Source organism: Pseudorasbora parva, chromosome 25 (genome assembly GCF_024679245.1).
Source record: "Pseudorasbora parva isolate DD20220531a chromosome 25, ASM2467924v1, whole genome shotgun sequence".
Lineage (NCBI taxonomy): Eukaryota > Metazoa > Chordata > Actinopteri > Cypriniformes > Gobionidae > Pseudorasbora > Pseudorasbora parva.
The window spans coordinates 23,168,946-23,193,211 of NC_090196.1; the positions used below are offsets into that span (position 1 = coordinate 23,168,946).

The 24,266-nt window shown below is 38.3% G+C and overlaps 3 protein-coding genes across 3 annotated transcripts in view; 1 reads left to right on the forward strand and 2 right to left on the reverse strand.

Annotated features, from left to right (window-relative positions):
• Positions 1 to 1,068, reverse strand: part of snrkb (SNF related kinase b) — a 29,659-nt gene extending 28,591 nt beyond the window's left edge. Inside the window, exon 1 of the mRNA XM_067437221.1 lies at positions 956 to 1,068. The gene's annotated coding sequence lies outside the window, so the exon portion shown is untranslated. The remainder of the gene's footprint in view (positions 1 to 955) is intronic.
• ldhd (lactate dehydrogenase D) lies at positions 604 to 10,562 on the forward strand. The gene is made up of 11 exons (XM_067437223.1): positions 604 to 787; positions 1,016 to 1,119; positions 1,592 to 1,733; positions 1,923 to 2,064; positions 2,662 to 2,821; positions 2,903 to 3,102; positions 4,266 to 4,394; positions 5,096 to 5,223; positions 6,634 to 6,724; positions 6,814 to 6,925; positions 10,183 to 10,562. The coding sequence occupies exons 1-11, from the start codon at positions 704 to 706 to the stop codon at positions 10,346 to 10,348; spliced, it is 1,458 nt and encodes a 485-aa protein (XP_067293324.1). The 5' UTR covers positions 604 to 703; the 3' UTR covers positions 10,349 to 10,562.
• Positions 10,563 to 10,934: 372 nt separating this feature from the next.
• The window catches only part of znrf1 (zinc and ring finger 1), a 43,704-nt gene continuing 30,372 nt past the window's right edge, over positions 10,935 to 24,266 (reverse strand). Inside the window, exons 3-5 of the mRNA XM_067437231.1 lie at positions 19,883 to 19,988; positions 16,285 to 16,376; positions 10,935 to 12,685 (exon numbers count right to left, since the gene is read on the reverse strand). Of these exons, the coding sequence (XP_067293332.1) occupies positions 16,319 to 16,376; positions 19,883 to 19,988 (164 nt within the window). The 3' untranslated portion in view covers positions 10,935 to 12,685; positions 16,285 to 16,318. The remainder of the gene's footprint in view (positions 12,686 to 16,284; positions 16,377 to 19,882; positions 19,989 to 24,266) is intronic.

Below are 24,266 nucleotides of genomic sequence, written 5' to 3' on the forward strand. Positions count from 1 at the left end.
TATGATTATTAATAGACTAATTAGGCTACACAAGGCGCAGTGCTATTTGCATAAACGCCACCACAAAGTCGTAAATACGAGTAGGAAACTCGAGATTTTCCTTAAGCCCCGAGTCTGCAAGTCAGTGAGAGGATTTAGCAGGGTTTTTATTTACAAAAAATAAGCTAATTGCCTGCACAAAATACGATAGCATTGTAAAAGCATACTACAATATAATAGCCTATGTAACGATAAAGTTTACAGAGGCGTCATAAATGAATTAAAAACATAGAAAAGCAAACTTTTACTGATGCGTATTCTGTCTTCTTCATTAAAAATTAGAGTTAAAAACCTTGCTGTATTTTTGTGTAATTAAACAAGAGAAGATAAACTGCCATTGCTCCGACAAAAGGGGCCCGACGTCGTAAACACGACTTTCCAACTCGTAAACACGAACTTTACCCAAACAAGCTATTTAACATTCATAAATATTCAGTCTTTCAGCTATTCAGATAAATATACTAGCCGAAGGTCGCCTAAAAAAAAAAAATTCAAAGCCAAAGCGTTTGGCCAGGGCGGGCGTGGCTTGAGGTTCAGACAGAGGAGGCGTGACCAGGGCGTGACGCGGTTAGCTGATCCGGAAGAATATTTACATAAACTCTTAACAACTGACGTTATGCATAAAAGCTTGTTTATTTCAGCACGGATTTTGTAAGAAGGTAAAATGACATTGTTCAGACAAACCCTACACTTAATTTCTCCACGGCTGCCGTTTGCTCGCGGGAGGTGCAGGAGATATTCTGCTAAAGTAAACTCCGTAAGCATTCATGTTCACTGTTGATAATTCTAATAGGCTAACGTTAACGTACATAGAATGATTAAGGGTACAGTCTGTTTAAATGTTAAATAAAATAATAAATATTACAATAAATATTACAATTAAAAATATATAACAATAATAACTAGGATAACGTACCTGTCACCGTAGAGTAATTCAGGAAAACATTTTGTACATTTCTGGCTTTATTAATTTTAGACGGGAGCCGTCATCTCAGCGTTTCGCTCCGTTAGCGGGGATGAAGGCGTGTCTGTGGGGTCAGCTGTCAGAGAACAGCACGGCAGGGATGAGTCTGTGCACAGGTAAGATTTCACTGCCATACCTGAGTGCCATCTGCAAACTGTGCCACAGTAGGTCCAACCACAAGTACAAGTAAGTCAACTGTAGCTTCCGAGTTAATGATTTAAAGTAGTTCAAGCGACATTTTTAATAAACAGTCGTGAGGGTCCGTTCAGCATGCACTTGGAACTTTATTTTCATATCTCTAGTCTCCTGCACCCCAGACAGAAATAATCATTAACAGCGAGGATCCACAGGCATAATAAATAAATCCACAGTGTTAAATCACCAGCCAAACAAGCAATCAGCCTATTGTTAACCTTAATTATAATATAACGTTTTTAAAAATAGGGTTATAAAAAATTAGAAGTAAATAAATAAAAAAAAAATAGGTCCTGAAACTCTTATTAGAATATATTTTAAAAGAAATTAAGTGTTAATTTGTATATAACTTGGTATCTACATATTCATGGTATTTTTTTCTCGCCATGTCAGATGTCGACCACCAGATGTGGTGGTGTTTCCTCGGTCTGTAGATGAGGTCAGTGCTCTTGCCAAAATTTGTCACCACCACCAACTACCCATCATCCCATTTGGCACAGGGACAGGCCTCGAGGGAGGTGTTGGTGCTCTGCAGGTTGGTCCAGTAGAGAAGAAGAGACACAAGAGTTTGACAGTGACAGGGCAAGTTTTAAGACTTCAAATCTAACCTTTAAAAAAGAAAAAGGATTTTATTTTGACAATTTTTTTTTGATCAGTGTTTTTTTGTATTTTGATCAGTTTTCTTCGGTAAACATCCATTATTGTTTATAACTGTGTATTTTAGGGTGGAGTGTGTTTCAGTCTGAGAAAGATGGACCAGGTCCTTGATCTTCACCAAGAGGATTTTGATGTGACGGTGGAGCCAGGTGTGACGCGCAAAGGCCTCAACTCATACCTGCGTGACACTGGCCTCTGGTTTCCTGTTGGTCAGTCAAATTACTGTGTATTATGGATTCAAAGTAGATTGTATGTTTGAATACAAAGATTAATTTAAGTTTAAAAGCGTTTTCACACTAAGAATGATAACTATAACAATGTCTACAATAGCTTCCACACCAAGCAGGATGGATTCGTATTGGCTGTTGATGTTCATCAGCTGGAAAAAAATCGCTCTGAAAGTGATTCCAATTATATAATTCCTCTATGTTGTCATTGTTATAGTTGTGATGTTGACCTATTCTCATGGAACTGGCATAATTATTAAAACTTTATAGTTATTGTTATATTTATCGTCCTTGTGTGAACGGGCCTTCATTTAAACTTTAAAGGTGCAGTGTTTAGTATTTATGTGGATCTATTGACAGAAATGCAATATAATATACATAACTATGTTAGGATGTATAAAGACCTTACATGATGAACTGTTACATTTTTATTACCTTAGAATGAGCCACTTCTATCTACATGCACCGCGGGTCCCCTTACAGTGAAGTCACCATTTTGCGCTGGCATGTTTTTATAGAAGCCCTAAAAGGACAAAATGCTCTATAGAGAAATTATTCATTTCCAATATATTTCCACAGATCCAGGCGCCGACGCATCTCTCTGTGGGATGGCTGCGACTAGTGCGTCAGGCACCAACGCCGTCCGTTATGGCACAATGCGCGAGAACGTCCTGAACCTGGAGGTGGTTCTAGCAGATGGAACAGTCCTCCACACAGCAGGCAGGGGGCGTCGTCCAAGGTATGACTGCAAACTCAAAGCATCTTTTGAGTTGAACTTAACCTGCTGTTGACTACACTTGATGGAATTTTACCTATTCAGAAAGACATCTGCCGGGTACAACCTGACAAACCTTTTTGTGGGCTCGGAGGGAACTTTGGGTATCATTACCAAAGCCACACTTCGATTGTATGGTGTTCCTGAAAGTATGGTGTCAGCTGTCTGCTCCTTTCCATCCGTCCAGTCAGCTGTGGACAGCACCGTTCAGATTCTGCAAGCTGGAGTGCCCATTGCCCGCATAGGTGAGTGAAGGCTGAAGCACATGGTCAAAATGTGCTTAGTGTGCTGCCCCTGTTGGCATTAAAGTTGCACTTTGTAATTTTTCCATCCACTAGAGGGTGCTATTCAAAACAAAGGCGTAGTTTGATGACGCCAAGTTTGAGCTCAAAATCTTGGAACATGATGTCTTCACCTCACAACCGGTGGAAAATAGGACTTGGGTAGAAATCATGTTCATGGATGAGGTTATTAACGTTACTGTAGTATGAAGCAGAGCAGGACCGAGTTGTAGTTGTGGAGCAATTGTTACACAAACACACGGCTCGCAACGGGACTTTTATTATGACGGGACACAGTTGCCGGCGCCATTTCCGCTTTTCTGGTCATGAGTATGAGGTAACGCTGCTCTGTTTATCATATCAGATACATTTAGGTGTGTTGAAAATTATGTTATGACGTTACTCTGTGCATTCGCTCAGCGGCTGCTGTGTCACTTCTTGCACACTGCTAAGAGTAATGCGTTTCTGCCAAATACCAGAAACCGAGGGTAACACAGATATGACGCATTTGACAGGCAACTCCCTCAGACATCCCGGCTCCTTGGTTAAAATGGCAATTTTCTCACAATTTACAAATAGTTTGAAGCATTTGGGGTATTGTAAGAACTCAACTGAACAAAATATATAAAACTGGCCTAGTAGTTTTTGGTTGTTTTACTGCAAAAATACTACATAGTGCACATTTAATGTAACAAAAGGTCTCTTGTGTTGTGAACTTGTAAAATCACAGATTGTGGCCCTACATGCATGCCTAGCTGTGTGATTTAGTCCAGAACTCTATTAATTTCATTTTAATCTATTCATTAAAAGCTCTTGCAATAACTTAAACATTAATTCAGAAGGAAACACCGTCCTTATACATAGTCAACACCGAGCACAGTCAAGGGTTTAATGATTTGCTTGGTTCTCAGAACCATGAAGTGTTTCTTCTTTTGCAGTCCACTCAGGGAAAATATTCCACTAGTAGCTTTATCCAATTTATGACTGGTCAGGCATGACCAGTCTCTTAGATTTTTAAATCGAGGCTCCAGTGAGGCGTCGATTAAAAAAAAAAAAATGTATCCCTGGACTTTCTACCCACAAAGGCCTTACACAACTTAATTGATGCTGATATGCTTTGTTTGCAGAGTTCTTGGACGACGTGATGATAAATGCGTGCAATCGCTTCAACAACCTGTCATACGCCATAACGCCCACTCTGTTCCTGGAGTTCCACGGGAGCTCCAAGAGCATGGAAGAGCAAGTGTCCACCACAGGTATATGAGGATAAAACCAACAAATGTGTACAAAAACTGTATTTTACAAAAGCAAAACAATGGCATTTTAATGTGCACTAGGTAGTGAGCTCTGGTTATAATACACTAGGTAGTGATAGTAGCCAATGGCTCCCGAATATGCCTACTTCCATACCATATAGTAGTACTATGTCCGAAATCATTGTTTTCATAAAACCGTAAGTGAAAAGTACCCGGATGACCTGCTGCTTCTGCCGAGATTCTGAAGTGCGCATTCGATGGACACTTTGCAATCCCATGAGGCCACGCAAAGTAATTAGTGAATGAAAGTGACATAGGTTACATGATCACATGATGAATGACAAATTTCATTCATACTACACACATTCATACTATATTGATCATAATTTTTTTAAATGAAGTAAGTTTCAAACCAAATGTAGTAACTACTATATAGAATGCGATTTTGGATGCAGTTCAGACATACTACTCGGCTCACATGACCTACTATTTCCGATGACACTTTAATATCCCATGCTGAGGCCATGGGAGAAGAGCTGCGAATGGAAGTGAAGCAGCGCAACTGACACTGTAGGTCACATGACAACAACAAAACGAATGTTGTTGTACGTCCGGATTTCATTCATACTATACTTTTTATATCCAGATAATATATGTGAAAGAATGTGTCATCTGAAAAGCATTATGTTCTGTGTGTTTAGAGGAGATCACGCGCGATAATGGAGGCTCAGACTTTGCCTGGGCGGAAGATGAGGAGACCCGTGGCCGGCTGTGGAAAGCCCGTCATGATGCGTGGTACGCTGCCCTGGCCCTGAGGCCTGGATGTAAGGTGGGAACATTTACTGCATAACTTAATTCTGACTCAGAAAAAGTGCAGTATCTTCTTGTAACTTAGAATACATAAGCTGTATCCTAAATGATGCACATACACTATGTACTCAACCGTGTAGTGTGTAGTGTATGAACTTTACATGGTCATTTTGTCATTCAACATCAGAATCCCTCCACTACGTAATTAAAGCTGTGACAGTTTAGTGTATGAAGTGTCTAACATTCCACACTTCTTTTTTTCTGTTAATTTAGTGCATCATCTGGGAATTTAAAGTGCACTTTTTCTCTTTGTAATTTTCAGTGTGAACACACTACTTGCACTATTTATACTTAAAAACGTTATAGAATAGTGCATAAGTATTCAAATTGGGATACACTTATACTTTATACTTGAGACTGACTTTTTTAATCATGATAAACTAAATCTTGAAGCTTGTATGCTTATACTTCTAAAAATATTCTTGAGGTGTGAATTTCGGCATAATATTTGCTTATTTTCGTATTGGAAGCATGTGTACTAATATTATAATGCAATATATATTATATTATATACATTAGCCGCGGGTGATTTAAACATAATTTAAATCACCAGATCACATTTAATTTTAGTAGTGTGATTATTCAAAGCATTCCAGATGGTTTATACTTACATACTGCAGTAATAGCGAGAGAGGCAGGACATAGCAGGCATGGGGAGAGATGCTGCCTGCATTAAAAGCGTGAATAATGCGTGAGGGGAAAAAAAGTAAAGTTTAGAGTTTCAGTGACTTTATTACATAATATCAATAACTTTATTAATAATCTTATTACGTAGAATCATACAACAACTATACATAATGTTGAATATAATATATAATAATGCAATGGGGGAATATTTGTGGGTCCTGATAATAAAACACAAATAATAATATATAATAATAAAAAAGTACAAAATAAAACCTTTTTATTTTGACCTTAAAATATCGGGATACATATCGTGAGTTCAGTATCAAGATACATATCGCATCGTGACACAAGTGTATCGTTACACCCCTACTTAATAGTCAAAAAATCATTTTAAGTTGGAAAAGGATAGTTTTTTCTTTCAGATGTGTGCCTATCTCTGAACTATCCCATGTTATGATGAAGACAAAATATATAATTAGCAAAAATGTACTAAAATAATATAAGAATTATTTGATATATTATTTCTTATTCCAGTCAGTCTGTTCATACAGTACACATATTTGATTAAAATAATTTTTTCAAACAGGTTTCTGCCAGTTATGCTGGGCTGCCAGAATTCTCAAGCAAAGAGCAATGTTATGAAAGCAGCACACTATTTAGGGGAACCGGCCTACAAATGGCTTTCTATGAAGTTGGAATGAGAGAAAATATTTTAAAACATAATAAACGCATTTGTTTGCAGGCATATTCTACAGATGTTTGCGTGCCTCTCTCACGACTACCTCAGATTATAGTGGAGACGAAGGAAGATCTAATCAGCAACAATATCACTGGTAGTTTACCTTGTTTGATTTTCTCATTTAGTGTTCAGAACTGTTTTTAACCGCTGATATAATCCGGTTATGTTTTTTTTCCCTCCTAGGTCCTATTGCAGGTCATGTAGGTGATGGAAATTTCCATTGTTTAATTGTACTGGATCCTAATGACCCAGATGAGGTGCAAAGGGTTCACTCCTTCACTGAGAGACTGGCCAGGTACTTCTGTTTAGTTCCTTTAAAATTATCTTCTGAGGCGGCTTAGAGGGACTGGCTGCATCTTTTGTGCGTATTGTCTGTTTTGTTTTGTGTAGCAATCAATAGCAAGATTATTTCTCAGAATGTCTTCTGCCATTTGGAGAGTGTTTATTGACAATGACAGACGTAGAGTTTCAAGTGTCTGGCTTTGGAAACAAGCGCAAATAACAAAGGCCTACCTGCCTTCTGTCATTATGGGTAAAGGGCAGTCTTTGTCAGGTACAATGGATGAGCGATCGGCACTGACCAGCAGCCAAAGAGAAGACAAACACTGCAATCTCATTTGCTTTGAAATCTGTCTGACCTGATGCCCAAGAGTTTGTCCTAATAGGAGCAAATTGAGTTGGACTTGCCCTTTTTGTGAATGACAGACCTGATGTTACTGTCAAAGCACAAGTTTGCAAAAAGGAGTGTTCAAAGGTGTTTTCACACACTGAAAGAGCAAGAATTATTATTGGGCTGAACTTGAAGTTGAAATGGATTAGAGATCTTTACAACAGTCTCGAAAACAATGAAGAGGAACTTGACCAGGCCTAGTTAAATTAATCTTTTAACTTCTTCAATACTGAAAACTTCAATACCATTCTACCTCTTTAAGGGAAATTGTGGGGTTCAAGGCGGGAATAGACTACACAACTTTTAAAATCTGAACAGATCTTAAAACAATAGGTATCACACACTTGCCCGCTTTGTGAATAGTTACAGGGAAAAACTAGGCTTTGTACAATAAACGGCTTTCAAGTTATTCCGAACAAAACAAACTCAGAAACATGCGATTGACAAAACCATATCCCCCGTTTCACAGACAACTTAAACCTAGTCCCAGACTAAAATGCACGTTTAAGCTGTTTTAACTGAAATAGACATATCTTAAAATATGTCAGTGGCATTGTTTTGTCTCAAGATGCATATCAGTAATGTTTTTTTTCTAAGGCAAGTTTATAAAAGCTGCTTAAATGCCCTAATTGAACTAAGGCCTAATCCTGGCTTAATCTGTAAATATGCGCTTCCACCAAAATTACCCGGAACTATTCGTCCCAGGAACACCCCACCCCCCAAATTAGTCCATTTACACAACTTTCCAGTTCTCGCAGGATTTTGTCTTCCGCACAAACCTTAATAAAGCCAGAACCTCGTCATCGGTCTTATTCTTTAAACTCCATTGTTGATTCAAACAACTCTTACTGCATGCACCGCAACAGATTTTAAAAAATGGTGGTTGATATAAAATGCTGCGTGAACTCAACATTAATTAGGATGTTCAGCGCTCAAGTCCCACCCCCGAACCTTTGAAAAAGTACTACCTCGCGAGCAGGAACATTTTGAGGAGGACATTTTAACCCCGAACTTCATTTAGAACCTGGTCCTTGTGGATGAAACACAACGAGTACCACCCCAAAGTCCCTAGTTCCTGGGTAAAATCGTGTAAGCCTGGTTTCACAGACAGGGCTTCGACTAAGCCAGAATTCTGCCATAGTTCAATAAGGACATTTAAGTAGCTTTTTTAATGCTTTAATGCCTAATGCTTTAGGGAAAAAAACATTACTGATATGCTTCTTGACACAAAGCAATGATACTGACATATTTTAAGTTGCAAACAGCTGTTAAAACAGCTCAAACAGGCATTTTAGTCTGGGACTAGCTTAAAGGGTTAGTTCACCCAAAAATGAAAATTATGTCATTAATGACTCACCCTAATGTCGTTCCACACCCCTCCGTTCATCTTCAGAACACAGTTTAAGATATTTTATATTTAGTCCGATAGCTTTCTGTCCCTCCATTGAAAATGTATGTTCGGTATACTGTCCCTTTCCAGAAAGGGAATAAAAACATCCTCAAAGTAGTCCATATGTGAAATCAGTGGGTTAGTTAGAATCTCCTGAAGATGACAATGACAATTTTCATTTTTTTGAGTGAACTAACCCTTTAAACCTTGACTGTGCAACTGGCCAGTAGTGTATTCCAGCATTAAGTCAACAGCTTTTGTTCCATAATTTTGCTTGCATTACAAAATTATTTAGACTTCTATTCCTGCAAAAATGATGTGTAGATTATACAATACAGTGTACCTTGTCATGTCGAACAGTGAGAACAACCTGCATGAGCAAGATGCGTAGGTGTTGGATTTCTGCTCCGCCAGGGAGCCCCGGAGACCAGTCGGCTCGGCATCATTCAGTTGGAGAATGTGGAGGTGGAAACACCTGGGAATCTAAACTGGACTGGACAGACAGCTCAGCTGCACAGGTTCTTCTTCCTGAGGAAAGAACCAGTCTTTCACTGGTTGCGAGCAGCTAAACATGTTCTTCCAGTCTGCTAACCAGACTTTTTTTGGGGGAAATGTCAGGTGATTCCAAAAATCTTTACTGATCATGACGGCCAGATGTGCTTCTGGTTTCACCCTAAGGAGACAGCCTACATGAATTTAGCTACATTTAAAAACAGTGGTTCATTTCAGAATCCGTTTCAGATCTTCAAAAGTTGCTCGTCCACACTGAAATGAAAGAAAATGTGTAAAACAGAAAAGCTCCCCTGTTCTCATGCTATTCTAATGGCAAAATCATTTTGTTAGCAAAATATCCCACAATTTACTGCTCTGTCCAGGTCACACTCAATCGCTAATCCATGTATGGTCTAAAACGCAATTGACACAGGACGGCAACTGCGAGTAAATTCTCACCTTTGCATTGTCTAGGTATCACCAGACCAAGCTCAATTTAAGTTGAACAGTCTGGGGAGTCTGCTCTGTATTTTCTACTGCACAAGAGGTGTGATCACCGGGCATTATTCAAATGACTCTGTACGCAATTGGACAGTCCTTCAACCAATCAGACCACAAGAGGTGTGATCAACAGGCAACAACCTATCGCTTTTCTATCCGTCATTGTGTTAAACCCACCAATAACGCGCCAGGTGGATAAGACAGTCTTTGATTGGGTCCCGCAAAAGTGTAACAGCAGCAGTAGAAATTAATTTAAAGGTTTCCAGACTGAGTTGCAGGGCAAAATGAAATTGCCGCATTATCTGGCGGGGTTTATCCAGTCTAATCTTTGCAGCGAATGTTACATGAATTTGTACATTTATCTTTAGCAGCCCTGTGCGAAAACTGCATTTTCATATTTATCCACTTTGACAAGCTTTATCTGGATTTAATGTAGACAGCCTAAAATAGTCAAACTTTTATTGCCACTAACAATCCTTTTCTTGTTGTCTTTCTCTAGGAGGGCACTGGCGATGGACGGGACTTGTACCGGTGAACATGGGATTGGTCTAGGAAAGCGGGTCCTGCTGAGGGAAGAGGTCGGTCCGGTGGCCATAGAGGTCATGCAGGGCCTCAAGGCCACTCTGGACCCCAAAAACATCATGAATCCTGGAAAGGTGTTGTGATTCACATCAACCAACACAGAACACTGTAGAAGATTCTCTGCACTATAATTTCTGACCACTAGAGGTCAGGAGAATGAGGTTTGTTTTAGATTTTAAGAGCATGATTTAGATTTACAAAATCTGCATTTTAATTTTTTTTGAAAGGTGCACGTCATTCAGGCTCTCAGCATGAACATTCAGAAGTAAATTATTTCTTATGTAGTATTATTTTGAATACACAGGGCTGAATTTTCTAAGAGCCTTGAAAAATGATTCAGTTCTTTTATTTTGCTTTTCCGTGGCAATCTGACACCATTTTGAAATATGAATTAATGTGAAATCATAGTGCCTTGACAAATATGTTTTTAGTCTGGCCATTTTCCCATTTACATATCTGTGAATATAATTATTTATATGGATATATTTGCTTATGAAAAAGAATCTGTGAAGCAGAACGTCTGATGAGCTAAATGTGATGCAGAAAATAAAAAGTGCAAATATAAAATGGGTTTGTCTCTTCTTGTTCTTTTAGAAATTTCTGTTTTGTGTGTGTGTGTGTGTGTGTGTGTGTGTTATGGACAGATCCATAAAAGAAAGGAACATCTGGTCTTATTTCATCTTGTTTTAATTATATGTATGATCATCATCATTATTACTCGTCCCACAGATTGCACATCAAAATCATCAGACACTTATTTGTACCTTTCTAAAAACAGGCATCCGTTCATGTCCCTGGAAAAAAGAAAAGAAAAACATACAAAATAACAGACTTGAACGCAAAAATAAGAAAAGGATGGGTTTCGAGAGTGCCGAGTCACTTTCTGCAGCCCATGCTGCACAAGATAGTACTACGCTACCTGACTCTGTTTATTTGTTTGATTAGTTTAACACGGTGAGGCGAAATAGTTATCCATTGTTTTTTGATGGATGGTGTTTGTATGCCATCATTTACAGGCACAAAGCAGGAAAAAAAAACCCTCAGAGATGCTCTATTTCTATCCAACACAAAAAGTAATAGGTTGTCAAGTATTTTCTTGCAGTTATTTTTTCTACCTTTTTCGTTTTATGCCTTTCGTTTTTTCTTTGTTTTTTTTTTCTTTCCTTTTTTACAATTTCTGCAACATTATTTTCTAACAGTGCTTGCTGTTTATACAGTAGACGGAGGCATCCTGAAGGTTAAATATATTTCTTGTGAGGTTTCTCACAGATTTTTCAAAAATAAAAAGTAAATGCAGATCATAGAAATGATCTTGTAATAGATTCACACCAGTATATCTGGGCTTTACATACAGTAGTGAAGCAACATTAGCTTACCAGACGCAAGCTGGTCGGTCACATACAGAAAACATGGGAAGATGGACAGAAGCTGAAATCACGCACACATACACACGCACACACACTGAACACTCAAGGCTTTTACAGGGAAACTGTCTGAATATTATGGTCAGCGCTTCATAATGACTGCCCCGAAATTGCAGATGAAACTAGGAAAATAGCTTTGAGCTTCTTATCGTTTCAGAATCCATGGGGGAAAGACATCTACTGTGATTTGTAAACATTTGAAGACAGACCGAGAGTGTATTTCTCTCCGTTTTTGACCGTAAACCCCCATCCCAACACACATGCTGATGTCTTGGACTTCCTCTGGCACTAACAGGAAACACAATTTACACATTTCCCCGCCTGTGGACACATGAAACTCACACATGCACACACAGAATAAGTAAATCTACATCCACCGGCTGTCCAACACATCACTAACGTGTGTACCGAGCATGAAACTCCTCCCACGAACCAGGTTGAAACCCCGCCCCCTGCCGCACCCCCTATGGCCCCTCTAATCAGCATGGTTTGACTGACAGGACTGGTATGGCCTCTGGATTGGTTTGCAAAGAGTGTGTTCTACTTCCTACTTGTTTGCCGCCAGTGCCCTGCCCCTTTTTCACTCTGCCCTATTTGTTGCCCCGCCCCTCTTTCCCATCTCCTTCTGTCTGATTACATACACAAGGAGAGAGGACCAGATCAAAATGCAGACTGAACACAGACGTCGATAAGAACACAGAGTATGCAGAGGGGTCAAGAAAGCGAGACGTTATCCAAAACCAGAGATCCGGTGTCGGTGGTTGGCGTGCCGGGTGGGAGAGGGTCCGTTTAGCAGTTTAGCAATCTCTAGCACAGCGGGTAGGAGATTCTGGGATGCAAGTGGTAATGATGGTGTCGGCTGGATGAACGCTTTTATTTGGTTCAGTTTTGCAATGACACATTTCCGCTTCCGTAGGTTTGATCGAATTGGTTGGTAGATTGATTTATTTGGTTATTTTTGTGTCAGGATATCCAGGTTTAGGTCCATAAAGTGCCCTACAGTGAGAAGAAAAAGAAACAAAGAATGAACATAAGAATTATACTGACCCCAAGGGTGTTTTCACACTTTTTATGAAAAAAGCTGATCTGAATGTGGTTTACTTTAAGTCAGTGGTGTGGGTTTAAGTTGGCTTTAACCAGCCAGTTGCATAAACTGCTAAGACTAGTGTTTCAAGTTAATCAGCACATTGTTTTCTTTAAGACTGTATAAAAAAACATAGATTAGTCTAGTTTGAAACCAAAAAATGAGACTGACTGCCCCTTGACTAATCGCTAGTTGGTCATACACAGTCTTACATAATGACTATGTTTATAAGCCATTAAAGGGTTACTTCAGCGATTTAGCATATGGCTTTGTATGAGTAGAAACCCAGGAGTATATTTGAATGATCGTGGAAGAGAATGATCGTGGACAAACATGGAAGAGAAGACAATGCTGAATAAAGTCGTAGTTTTTGTTATTTTTGGACCAAAATGTTTTTTTGATGCTTCAAGAGATTCTAATGAACTAACTGATGTCACATGGACTACTTTGATGATGTTTTTATTACCTTTCTTGACGTGGACAGTAGAGTGTGCCTAGACTTAGATACGCTCTCGGACTAAATATAAATCATCTTAAACTGTGTTTTGAAGATGAACGGAGGTCTTACGGGTGTGGAACGACATTAGGGTGAGTCATTAATGACATCATTTAAATTTTTGGGTGAACTAACCCTTTAAGATTGAACATTGGTCTGGGGAGTCTCCTCTGTATCTTCTACTGCACAAGAGGCGTGATCAACGGGCAACTTCCCATCGCTTCTCTATAGTATCCGTCATCATGTTAAACCCGTCAAAAGCGTGCCAGGTGGATAAGACAGTCTGTGATTGGTTACCGCAAAAGTGTAACAGCAGCAAATTAAATGAATGTAAAGGCTTTTCAGACTGAATTGCCAGTCGAAATCAAATCGCCGGCAGATCAGGCTGGGTTAACCCAGTCTAAGTATTAGTATCAGTGATACTGGCCTTCATTTATAAAAAGAGGCCATTACAACAAGTATTTAAAATGTGCTGTCTTCATGTTTTCTTTCTACATTAATTTGGAGATTATAAAATATATTAAAAACTTAAGTGTTTTTAAGTGCGATTAGTCACAATTAATCACAGAAAGAAAAAAATAATAATCTGATTAATTTTTTAAAGGGTTAGTTCACCCAAAAATGAAAATTAGCCCATGATTTACTCTCTCTTTTAAGTCATGCTAGGTGTAAATGACATTCTTCTTTTTAGATTAATAAAAGTTGAGTTATATTTAAAATATCCAAGCTTTAAAATGGCAGGGATTGTTGTTCTGTTTTTGAAGTCCATAAAAGTGCATCTGTCCATCAACTAACGTTGGTTAAGCTTTATATTAACCTCCCACGCGGCTCCGGGAGGTTAATAAATGGCTTTAGAAGTGAATTGATGCGTTTGTGTAAGTAAAATATCCATATTTAAAACTTTATTAAGTAAAGTTTTAGCCAGTCGTCTTCCGTATTCAGTTTATAACAAAAGTGTTGAAAGTGTCTCTGTACTTCAAAGGCTTACGCTACCAGGTACCATAGACTGTACAAAAATATGGACACTACGTCTGTGTATGTCTGTGACGTCACCCTTAAGAGCAGTTTTGAAGTGCAAAGTAGAGCGTCATTGCACGTCACACCCGGATAACAGAAAATGGCCAAAGAGACAGGACGTGGGTGGGGCTAGTGACGTGATGACTAACAGACAGTGGATAAATGGCTATCCACCTCTCAATCAAAGTGGTCACGCCCTTAATTATGCAGAACTTTAAAGGGGTACTTCAGCGCTGGGAAGATGAATCTGTATTTAAACTGAGTCATCAATGTAGTAGAAATGTGAAAATATTTTTGAATTTGGTGTTTTCTAGACTGAGAAAAGACAGAAAACTTATTTTTGTCTCATGGGGATGAAAGACAACAATTCCCAGAATGCTTTGCTGCCCTGTAAAGGCCATTCCCACTGGATTGCTGTGACTGAGTTGGAGAAGACACTACAATTAAATACTGAACGTGTCTGTTCAATATAATGAGTGAGTCACCGCGCGAGTATCACAGCACTGAGCACTAACTGCAGGAGTCAGATTACATTTAACATCATGAGCTGATGAGCTCTCGTGATGAGAGCTGAGGTAATCGCAACCACATTCACGGCATACATTCACAACGCGTGTTGTTCATTCTGGCGGGTTTCAGTTCATGTCTTTGGAAGCTTAACTTTCATAGAAATTTATTTGAGAAGTTAAAAGACATTGCTCTCTGTCTCAGCATAGTTCAGTTTCCATGAATGCCTGAGGTTGCAGCTGCCAGCTGAGCTCTGAGTGTGATCTTCCATCCCCCATACGCGAGTGTAAAACATGAGGAAATAGCTCCCTCTGCTGGCTGTAGTCTTTAGACTTTGGCCAAACATTCCTCCTATGACGCAAATATCGTCAATTTGCGTCATTGGAGGAATTTTTCCAGAAATAAAATGCATAAATCTCTTGTCTCAGGGGGATATGAGGGGGGAAGCACAATCATTTGAATATACTCCAGGGTTTCTACTGATACAAAGCCATATGCTAATCGCTGAAGTAACCCTTTAAGGCTTCATATAATGTAAATGAATGAGTTATTAAAAAATAAATAAAGTTGGGCATTTTAACATGGAGCTCAATGAGATTTTGCTCTCTTCTGGAGCCTGTCCCTAGTGGCCAGTCGAGGAATTCAAGTTTAAGTTACTTCTGTATTGGCTTCAACAGAAACTGCGGGAGGTTGCCGCTTGCCAGATATGCTCATCAGACGTCGCGTACGCATCTTGAACTCCAAGAAGGTACTTTCAACACTTTTCCACAGATGGCGATCGGTTGAACTTTAATTCAGAAAGTTTTCAATTTGGATATTTTTCTTACACAAAATGATTTGCTTCAGAAGGCCTTTATTAACCTCTCAGAGCCGAGTGGAGCATGTTATTTGACGGACAGATGCATTTTTATGGACTTCAAATACAAAGCAACAATCTGCCATTATAAAGCTTGGCTTAGCCAGGGCTTTTTTAATATAAAAACTTTTATTCGTCTGAAAGAAGAATCTCATATACACCTAGGATGACTTGATGGTGAGTTAATCATAGGCTGATTTTCATTGTTGGGTGAACTATCCCTTTAAGTTGATTGACTGCACTAATTATTATAAAAGTTATCTGAGTTCTAGATCTTTGTGAAAGCTATTATTTATAGAGCACTCAAGTGTGAAAGCTTTCATTTGCATTGGATAGCAATTTTAGTTTCTTTATAATAGCGCAAGGTCATTGGGGGATAGGGTGTTAATTTCACATTTACTACATGTCTAAAAATTCTCCTGACGTAAGTGTAAAGGTGTATTACGATACAAGCTTGTCAAAAAAGTGTTGCTACACTGACAGGAGGATGCTTTCTGTAGTCTATTTAAAAGTGGTGCATTGTCCTGCTACTAATTGATAAAGTCTCAAATTCCTATATAAAACGATGACTTGAAATATCAGATTAATGAGACACGTGTTTTCATGTAGGTGAGTATTTGTGTGATGGGGTTCACCTTTCTCAGCGTTAGCAGAAGTAGATGATGGAGGTCAGTCTGAAGGATGTTCGGGGCAGGAGCGGTTGATCTCAAACCAGGAGTCTATACAGCTAATGAAAAAGATGATAAACAGGTCAGTTTAGGTTCAATTTTAATGTATTCTATGTCAGAAAAGCAACATTTCATTAGCATATTGATTTTAAATGATTTTACATAAGGTGTCCTAAGCAGGCACGGTGAGTTTCTAGCATCAAATGATTGTTCTATCCTCACTAAAAGTGCAGAAACTGACAAAACCACAGCCAATCTGAACATATGATGTTTGATGTACAGCTATGTGGAGATGGGATTTAGCGGGATTCTGGACCGGATATAGAAACCAAGCAAGTGTCACAAATGTCTTGCCAGTCGCAGCTGGTTAGGCCAAAAACATTAACTTAGAAGTCATTGGAATTATCGGTTGTCGCTTTATTGCTGGTTAGGACTGAGTGTATAACTTGCTTGTGGCAAATGTGTTTGATTGTGCTTCAACACCATCTCATGTATAAGTAGCATAAGAACACCAGCCAGCCAATCGGATCACTTTTCAAGGTGTCTGCGGTTTGAGACATATGCGTGAGTGTGCTATTCAATAGCCAGAACCTCCTGCTGAGACACCATATACAGACATCAAATGTCAATCATTTAGTTACATAATCACATAATTATATATAGAACATGACAAGGTTTGTTTCATGTTCAGCAAAAAAAAAAGAAAGAAAATAAAGTAGACTGTAAATTCTCAGGTAATTTGTCATTCATTTGACTGACTAAAAGCTAACATTTCCTGTTTAAAGAAGACTTACAATGCCCTTTTCATGCTTAAACGTTATTTTTTTAATTCATATATTTTACATGGTTGCAGCGCCTCTCTTCCCAGTCTCTCAGTAACACTCTAGATGTGTTCGACTTCGGCCGGATGTAACCGATCGGCGAGAGTTGCCGCTTGCAGTCAGGGAAGAGCTGAAAACGGAGACGTGAAGTCGGATACTTTCTGCTTCCTGTAGTGGCGCTCGTGTGGTGTTTGCCTACTTTATCACAGATGAAGTGAATTAAATGCAATATTTGTCAAATACACAGACGTTTTCATTAATACTTCCTGTACCGCTTAGTACAGCGTCTGTTTGTGCAAAAATGAAGTTCAATATGAGACTATACAATTTAAAAACCATTAAAGCGGGGTCTGTGATTTTTTAAAATCAGTTTTATTATGATAAACATTACAATATAACAATCGCGACTACATGAAAAGAGCTTTTACTGTTGGAGAAATGAGTGGAGCTAAAGGTGTCATAATAAACACGAAACACATGATTGTTGTCATGCGGTGAAAGCAACCAATCGTGGAACAGCTGCACAGTCAGCCGTCTGCTCTCGAATCACTCTGGCGGCACTTTGATAGCATATGTCACAGTGACATGTCTCAAGTCGGGCAAAATTTCAAATGCAGTGCACTCAAGTCTGTGCAGCGCTGCGTCAAGTCACAAGCCTTCTGTTTATTTCCTGTCTTTATGAAGCCCCTCCTTTCGAAAAGTGTGATGTGCTCTGATTGGTCGGCTGGACCAATGTGTAATTGGTCGGACCAATTGGTCGGCTGCAGTTAATGTGTATAAAAGGTTCCCTAAAACATTTAGGTTATTCTGTGGCAAAATAAACCAAATTTCAGAAACTTTCCAGGCCCAAATTCTTTATTTTTTTTGTTTTTTTCTCAAGATAGACAAATATAAATGAAGAAGAAAGGCAAAATATTAAATGCGATAGATGTATTTTTACCGAGTACTTTAATATTTTTTTAGAGGGAGGGTCAAAATTACAATTTTCACTTGCTCCAGAGCCAAATTATAGGGGCTGAAATTATTTTTTACACAGAGATTGACATTGAGTTTTTTTCTTTTTTTTCTTCTTCTTTTTTTTAAGACCCAATATGGTTAATTTCCTGAGTTATAGGGATCGCAATGTGGCTCCATGAATAAATTGTACACATTTTTAATGGTCACACATTTTCTGAAAAACAAATAATGTTGAAACTTAAAATATATCTTGGTTTTGTCTATGAACAAAATGTAACATCATAAATAGTGTCATAAATAGTATTTTCCTAAAGTCTGTATGTCTGTAACTCTAAAATAATTAGTCCAAAGGTTTCTTAATACCCTTAGACTCACCAACAGATATTAAATAGCATCAACCGCTACAAAACGATACACTTTAAATGGATAAAATTTGAAAGCATAATAACAGAACATCTTTTTTTTTTAAACAATGGCAATTAAAGGGATAGTTCACACAAAAATTAAAATGTGATGTGTATCTGCTTACCCCCATGGCATCCAAGATGTAGGTGTGTTTGTTTCTTCAGTAGAACACAAATGAAGATTTTTAACTCCGTTGCTCGTATAATGTATGTCAATGGGGTGTTTTTCTATGAGAGCCATTATGAGAGTAAAAAACACATAGACATATGAATCCATATTAAACCGTGGCTCGTGGCGACACATTGATGTCTTAAGACACGAAACGATCGGTTTCTGCGAGAAAAAGATCAGTATTTGTTTTTTTTGTTTTTTTACCTCATATCAGATGAATCTCATCTAGCATTCCCAAGTTCCCAACGACATTACTTACGTCAAAGAAGGTCAAAAACCTGGCGTAATCATTGATATGCTGGTGTGTGATGGACGTTCTGGCGCAATATGGCTGCCGTCGCATCATCCAACTGGATGCTGCACATTGGCGGTGGTTGAGATTCCCCCTTCTATGTAAAGCGCTATATAAATGTAATGAATTATTATTATTATTATTATTATTATTATATATACATATAGATGACTCATTAGTGCCTGTGTAGATGGTGCGGAATCTATGTAAATATATATCTATGATCACGCCAGGGTTTTTGACCTTCATCAATAAAAGTAATGTCATTGGGAATATTAGAAGAGATTCGTCTGCTGAGGTAAAAAAATAACAAATACTGTTCGGTGTCTTGCAGAAACCGATCATTTCGTGTTTTAAGACATCAATGTGTCGCCACGAGCCACGGTTTAATATGGATTCATATGTCTATATGTTTTTTACTCTCATAATGGCTCTCATAGAAATACACCCCATTGACATGCATTATATGAGCAACAGTTGGAGTTAAAAATCTTCATTTGTGTTCTAATGGAGAAACAAAGACACCTACATCTTAGATGCCTTGGCTGGGGGTAAGCAGAAAACATCACATTTTTATTTTTGGGTGAACTATCCCTTTAACGTTTTAATTAAATTTTGTTGCAACCATGTATGAATATTTTAAGAGAGCTGCTTTTGGTGCTTGGGACTTGGGTTTCAATAATGAGGTCCAAGTTTTATTTACAGAGAACCTTTGATACGGAAGGCTTCACTGATGCCTTAAATACGGGACGATTCCGTATTATACGGAGCGGTTGGCAACCCTAACTGTGATGTGAGCGTTAACGAGAAAACTCAAAACTACATTTGAGGGCAGGCGTTTCAGAGAGTTTCAGAAACAGTGTGCACTGATAAAGAGAATAACTGTGTATATAGTACAGGGAAATGTTGTGTTGCTCACCTTTTGTGATAGATACAGAGGCACGGCAGTCTAGCGATGGTGTCTCCTTGCTGTAGCTCATCGAGACATATTACACATTCACCTGCGTCTCTTGACAACACGTCATCTATAACACAGACACAAGCATTTCATTCAAAATATGACTATTATATACACATATATTATACGCAGATACAAATATACGTTAATTCCCTACGATCCCATTTTAAAACTCCTGTTTTTAAAATGACATTTGTAGTACCAACATGTCACAACCTATGTCTGTTTTCTGAATGGGATGTTTTGGCACTGCAGATTCATGAAAACATGAAAACTATGTCTTTTTTGCCAGCAGGGGGCAGCGGAGAGTAAAGACGCATGGAATGCAGCTGCCAGTGTTCCTCTACTTTATCACTCACAGTACATGACGGCGGGCTGGCAGTTAGCTTAACTAGTAGTTAAAGACAGTTACTCATGCTTCTGTGTGTATGTTTGTGGTTAAGATTAGGTGTGAACTCTTTTTCTGCAAATAGTTTAAGCACACCAACCAACACGCTTCAACTTGCATGCCCATACCGGCCTCACTGACTCACACAAACACACACATATAGACCGTATCTCAGCCTGATTTGGCTTCCAGTAAAAGTATTCTTCACAGGAAATGCGCCTGAAAATGAAACAGGCCACTTCCTTTCCTGTAACACGCACAACTTCCCCTGGAAACACCTGTGTTTGAGTGTGTGCTAAATACTAACATATGGTTAGAGAATCATGACAGGATAATGAAGTTTGTGTGAATGCAGGAGGTTGATTGAGGGTTAACCCACTTTCCCAGAATGCTTTAGGATGAATCTCATACTGGAGAGGTACAATACCACCTGAAAGATGCGTCACAAATTTGTTTGTGCTGTTTCCTCTTGAATGCCTTGTTTTGTATTTATGTTTTTAGGTGTAATGGTGTAATGGATAGTCTCTCTCTCTCTCTCTCTCTCTCTCTCTCTCTCTCTCTCTCTCTCTCTCTCTCTCTCTCTCTCTCTCTCTCTCTCTCTCTATATATATATATATATATATATATATATATATATATATATATATATATAAATGAAAACTTTGCAATGACAAATTAACTAGTATGGCATTTCGCCTGCATTGCTGAAAAAGCATGAAGAAGGAGAGATGGAGATCCATTGTTTTGTGGGCAGGGAGCAGGCAGACGGGACAAAAGATAGATTGCAGTTTAGAGAGGATGTGATGGAGAGTGAGAAAACAACACAGGGTGGAAAGCAAGAAGAGGCGAGCTGGGAAAAACAGGAGATGATGGCAGGAATGAGAACAGACGGCAGATATATGCTTAAAATACAGAGCAGCTTAGCTGAATCGATGGGGAACAGGAGACCGTGACAATTGTAACGTGCTACATTTCTTCCAAGTTAGGCTGAGATTAAACTTATATCAAGTATAATTGTAAGTATATATAGTGTTATTTTGTGAAAATTACTGTGAAATATTACAATGTAAAATATCTGTTATTAAAAATATATAAATATTAGTGCTGTCAAATCGATTATTTGCAATTAATCACATCCCAATTATTATTTTTTTTACATGTGTGTACATGCATTTCTTATATTTAAGATATTTTTTATATTTTATACATAAAATCCTGATTTTTATACATAATATAAATTATATAAATATATACATGAGCAGATTTCTTAAATATTTCTTTTATCAAAATTTGTCAGGCAGATGTGTAATAGTCTGTGAGTTATAAAGGATCTAATTTAAAAAAGTGCAACTATTCTAGATCCTCCAAAAATCTTCAAGTGCTTGCACAATTTTCCAGACGCTGGTCCCAGCCTCCCCCCACCCCCCCATCCCTGGCCGACAGCAGGACACACACCCTCCTGCACTTGAGCTTGTCATCCTCTTAGGGCCGATGACTTCAGCAGCTCAGAGGAGCTGCACTAGTTTACAGGAATGGACAGGTGTGTGTGAGAGAGATCAGTCGTTAGGCCTTTTAGTTCAAGTTGTTGGTAATCATGTTCCCCAATTCTTTCCGCTGGATAGCTGTCAATTTGTGTCTAGGCCTTTTCCGTTAGGTCCCTGAAATGGTAACGCTATTATTTTGATAGCAGTTTTGTGTGTGAGAGTGTGTGTTTTACACACTGAAGGGCCTATGTGAGCTGACCAGTATGTCTTTTCCAAGCCAGGACTATGTATGATGATATTTTAATACCTGCTGTTAAATTTAGCTCTCAGATGGGGAGGGGGATGAGAGAGAGTTTGTCAGAGGACAGAATAACATTTCTGCTGCACGTTTTTTTCTTCATGGTCTCTCATTTATCTATCTATCTATCTATCTATCTATCTATCTATCTATCTATCTATCTATCTATCTATCTATCTATCTATCTATCTATCTATCTATCTATCTATCTATCTATCTATCTATCTATCTATCTATCTATCTATCTATCTATCTATCTGTCTGTCTGTCTGTTTGTCTCTCTCTCTCTCTCTCTCTCTTTCTCTCTCTGTCTGTCTGTCTGTCTGTCTGTCTGTCTGTCTGTCTGTCTGTTTGTCTCTCTCTCTCTCTCTCTCTCTTTCTCTCTCTGTCTGTCTGTCTCTCTCTCTCTCTCTCTCTTTCTCTCTCTGTCTGTCTGTCTGTCTGTCTGTCTGTCTGTCTCTCTCTGTCTGTCTCTCTCTCTCTCTCTCTCTCTCTCTCTCTCTCTCTCTCTCTCTCTCTCTCTCTCTGTCTGTCTGTCTGTCTGTCTGTCTGTCTGTCTGTCTCTCTCTCTCTCTCTCTGTCTGTCTGTCTGTCTGTCTGTCTGTCTGTCTGTCTCTCTCTCTCTCTCTCTGTCTGTCTGTCTGTCTGTCTGTCTGTCTGTCTGTCTGTCTATCTATCTATCTATCTATCTATCTATCTATCTATCTATCTATCTATCTATCTATCTATCTATCTATCATATGTCTATCTGTCTATCGTCTGTCTGTCCTAACATGCCATTTAAAAAAAAAAATTTTTTTTTTTGATTTGCAATAATGATTTGATTTGCAAAATGACTTGCAGTTTAGTGAGTTGTTCACTTTAAACACATTAACAGTTGTTATCTATCCCATAATTATAATTAAATAAATAATATATATAATTGAAAAAATACTGAAATGTTAAACTTTGAGTTTTGCTTTAAACACATTATTCCTGACTTTCAATACTAAAAATAACTTTAAAAAGTATTACCACATAATGGACAAACTATTCAGTAAGAATCATTCAGCAAATCACACAGTGAATCAGCCAACAGAATTAGTAGGAACTTATTTGTGACTACAAGCTCAGAAAAAATCATGCTGAGTACAACATTAGTTTGCCATTTACTGGTACAGGAAATATACCCTCAACTCTAATACCATCTCATCTATGGGTAAAACATGTATTAGTTCAGGGAAAGTCCAATGTTACATCTAGCATTAGTCTAGGGTTGTTTCCCTGCCTGGATCAATACAAACTGGGATGGATTAGAGTTCACAGAGAAATGGAAGGCTGGCGGGCACAAACCGTAGCGTCAAAAGGAGAGCAAAGTTTACATACTGCATTCACAGAGAGCGGGTTTTACAGTGAGCAGATCTGCTGACGTGTGACTGTCACTGGCTGGAGTTGACAATGGGACAGAGTGCACTGTGGGCAATACGATTAGCTGCAGTGTGTTCTGGTGTGGTAATGTCACTAACTTGAACTTGATGGGGTCAGTAAGCGGCAAAATTATAAAATGAGGGATTAAATAGTAAGTGTTCTTTCTGTTTACACATGGTATTAACCAGGGTTATTATTGGTCACTAAAACTAAAGCCATAAAAACCTTTATCATAATAAATTGGAAAATAAAAAAGATATAAATATGTTAACTTATTTTATTTCAGCTAGTTGCCAAAACAACATTTCTCATTTTCATTTCATTTATGTTGAAGTATTAAAATAACAAAAACTAAATAGACAAAAAAATTTTATTTAACTCAAATTATTTACCATAACTATAATAGTATATCAATACTAAAATAACATACATAACCTGTCACGGTACTAATATTTTAGTAGTCGGTACCAATACCAGTAACATTTTGCAGTTCTCTCTGCCATCTCTCTTTTAGCATTATTGATTTCGGTAAAAGAGCAAAAACTGTTGAGTTAAGTTCTTTAAGAAAAAAGTTTGCGTTTAAATACAGTTGTTAATTCAGAAACTTTGCAGTGCACTTAACAGCGTAAAAAACTTAACTTTTAATCGAATTGTGAATGGGTAATAAACAAAAAGCAAGAGAACAGCCTCCCTTTATAATCACTAAGGCTGTCAATCCTTACCGCAAGCTCAGTGAATTATAGCTCCCATTATAATAAAGAAAGCTGT

Coding starts and splice junctions, on each gene's coding strand:
- ldhd (XM_067437223.1), top strand. CDS start 704: ATGACATTGTTCAGACAAACCCTACACTTAATTTCTCCACGGCTGCCG. Junction 3,103..4,265: donor AGTGCCCATTGCCCGCATAG/GTGAGTGAAGGC, acceptor CTTTGTTTGCAG/AGTTCTTGGACGACGTGATG. Junction 5,224..6,633: donor CCCTGAGGCCTGGATGTAAG/GTGGGAACATTT, acceptor ATTTGTTTGCAG/GCATATTCTACAGATGTTTG.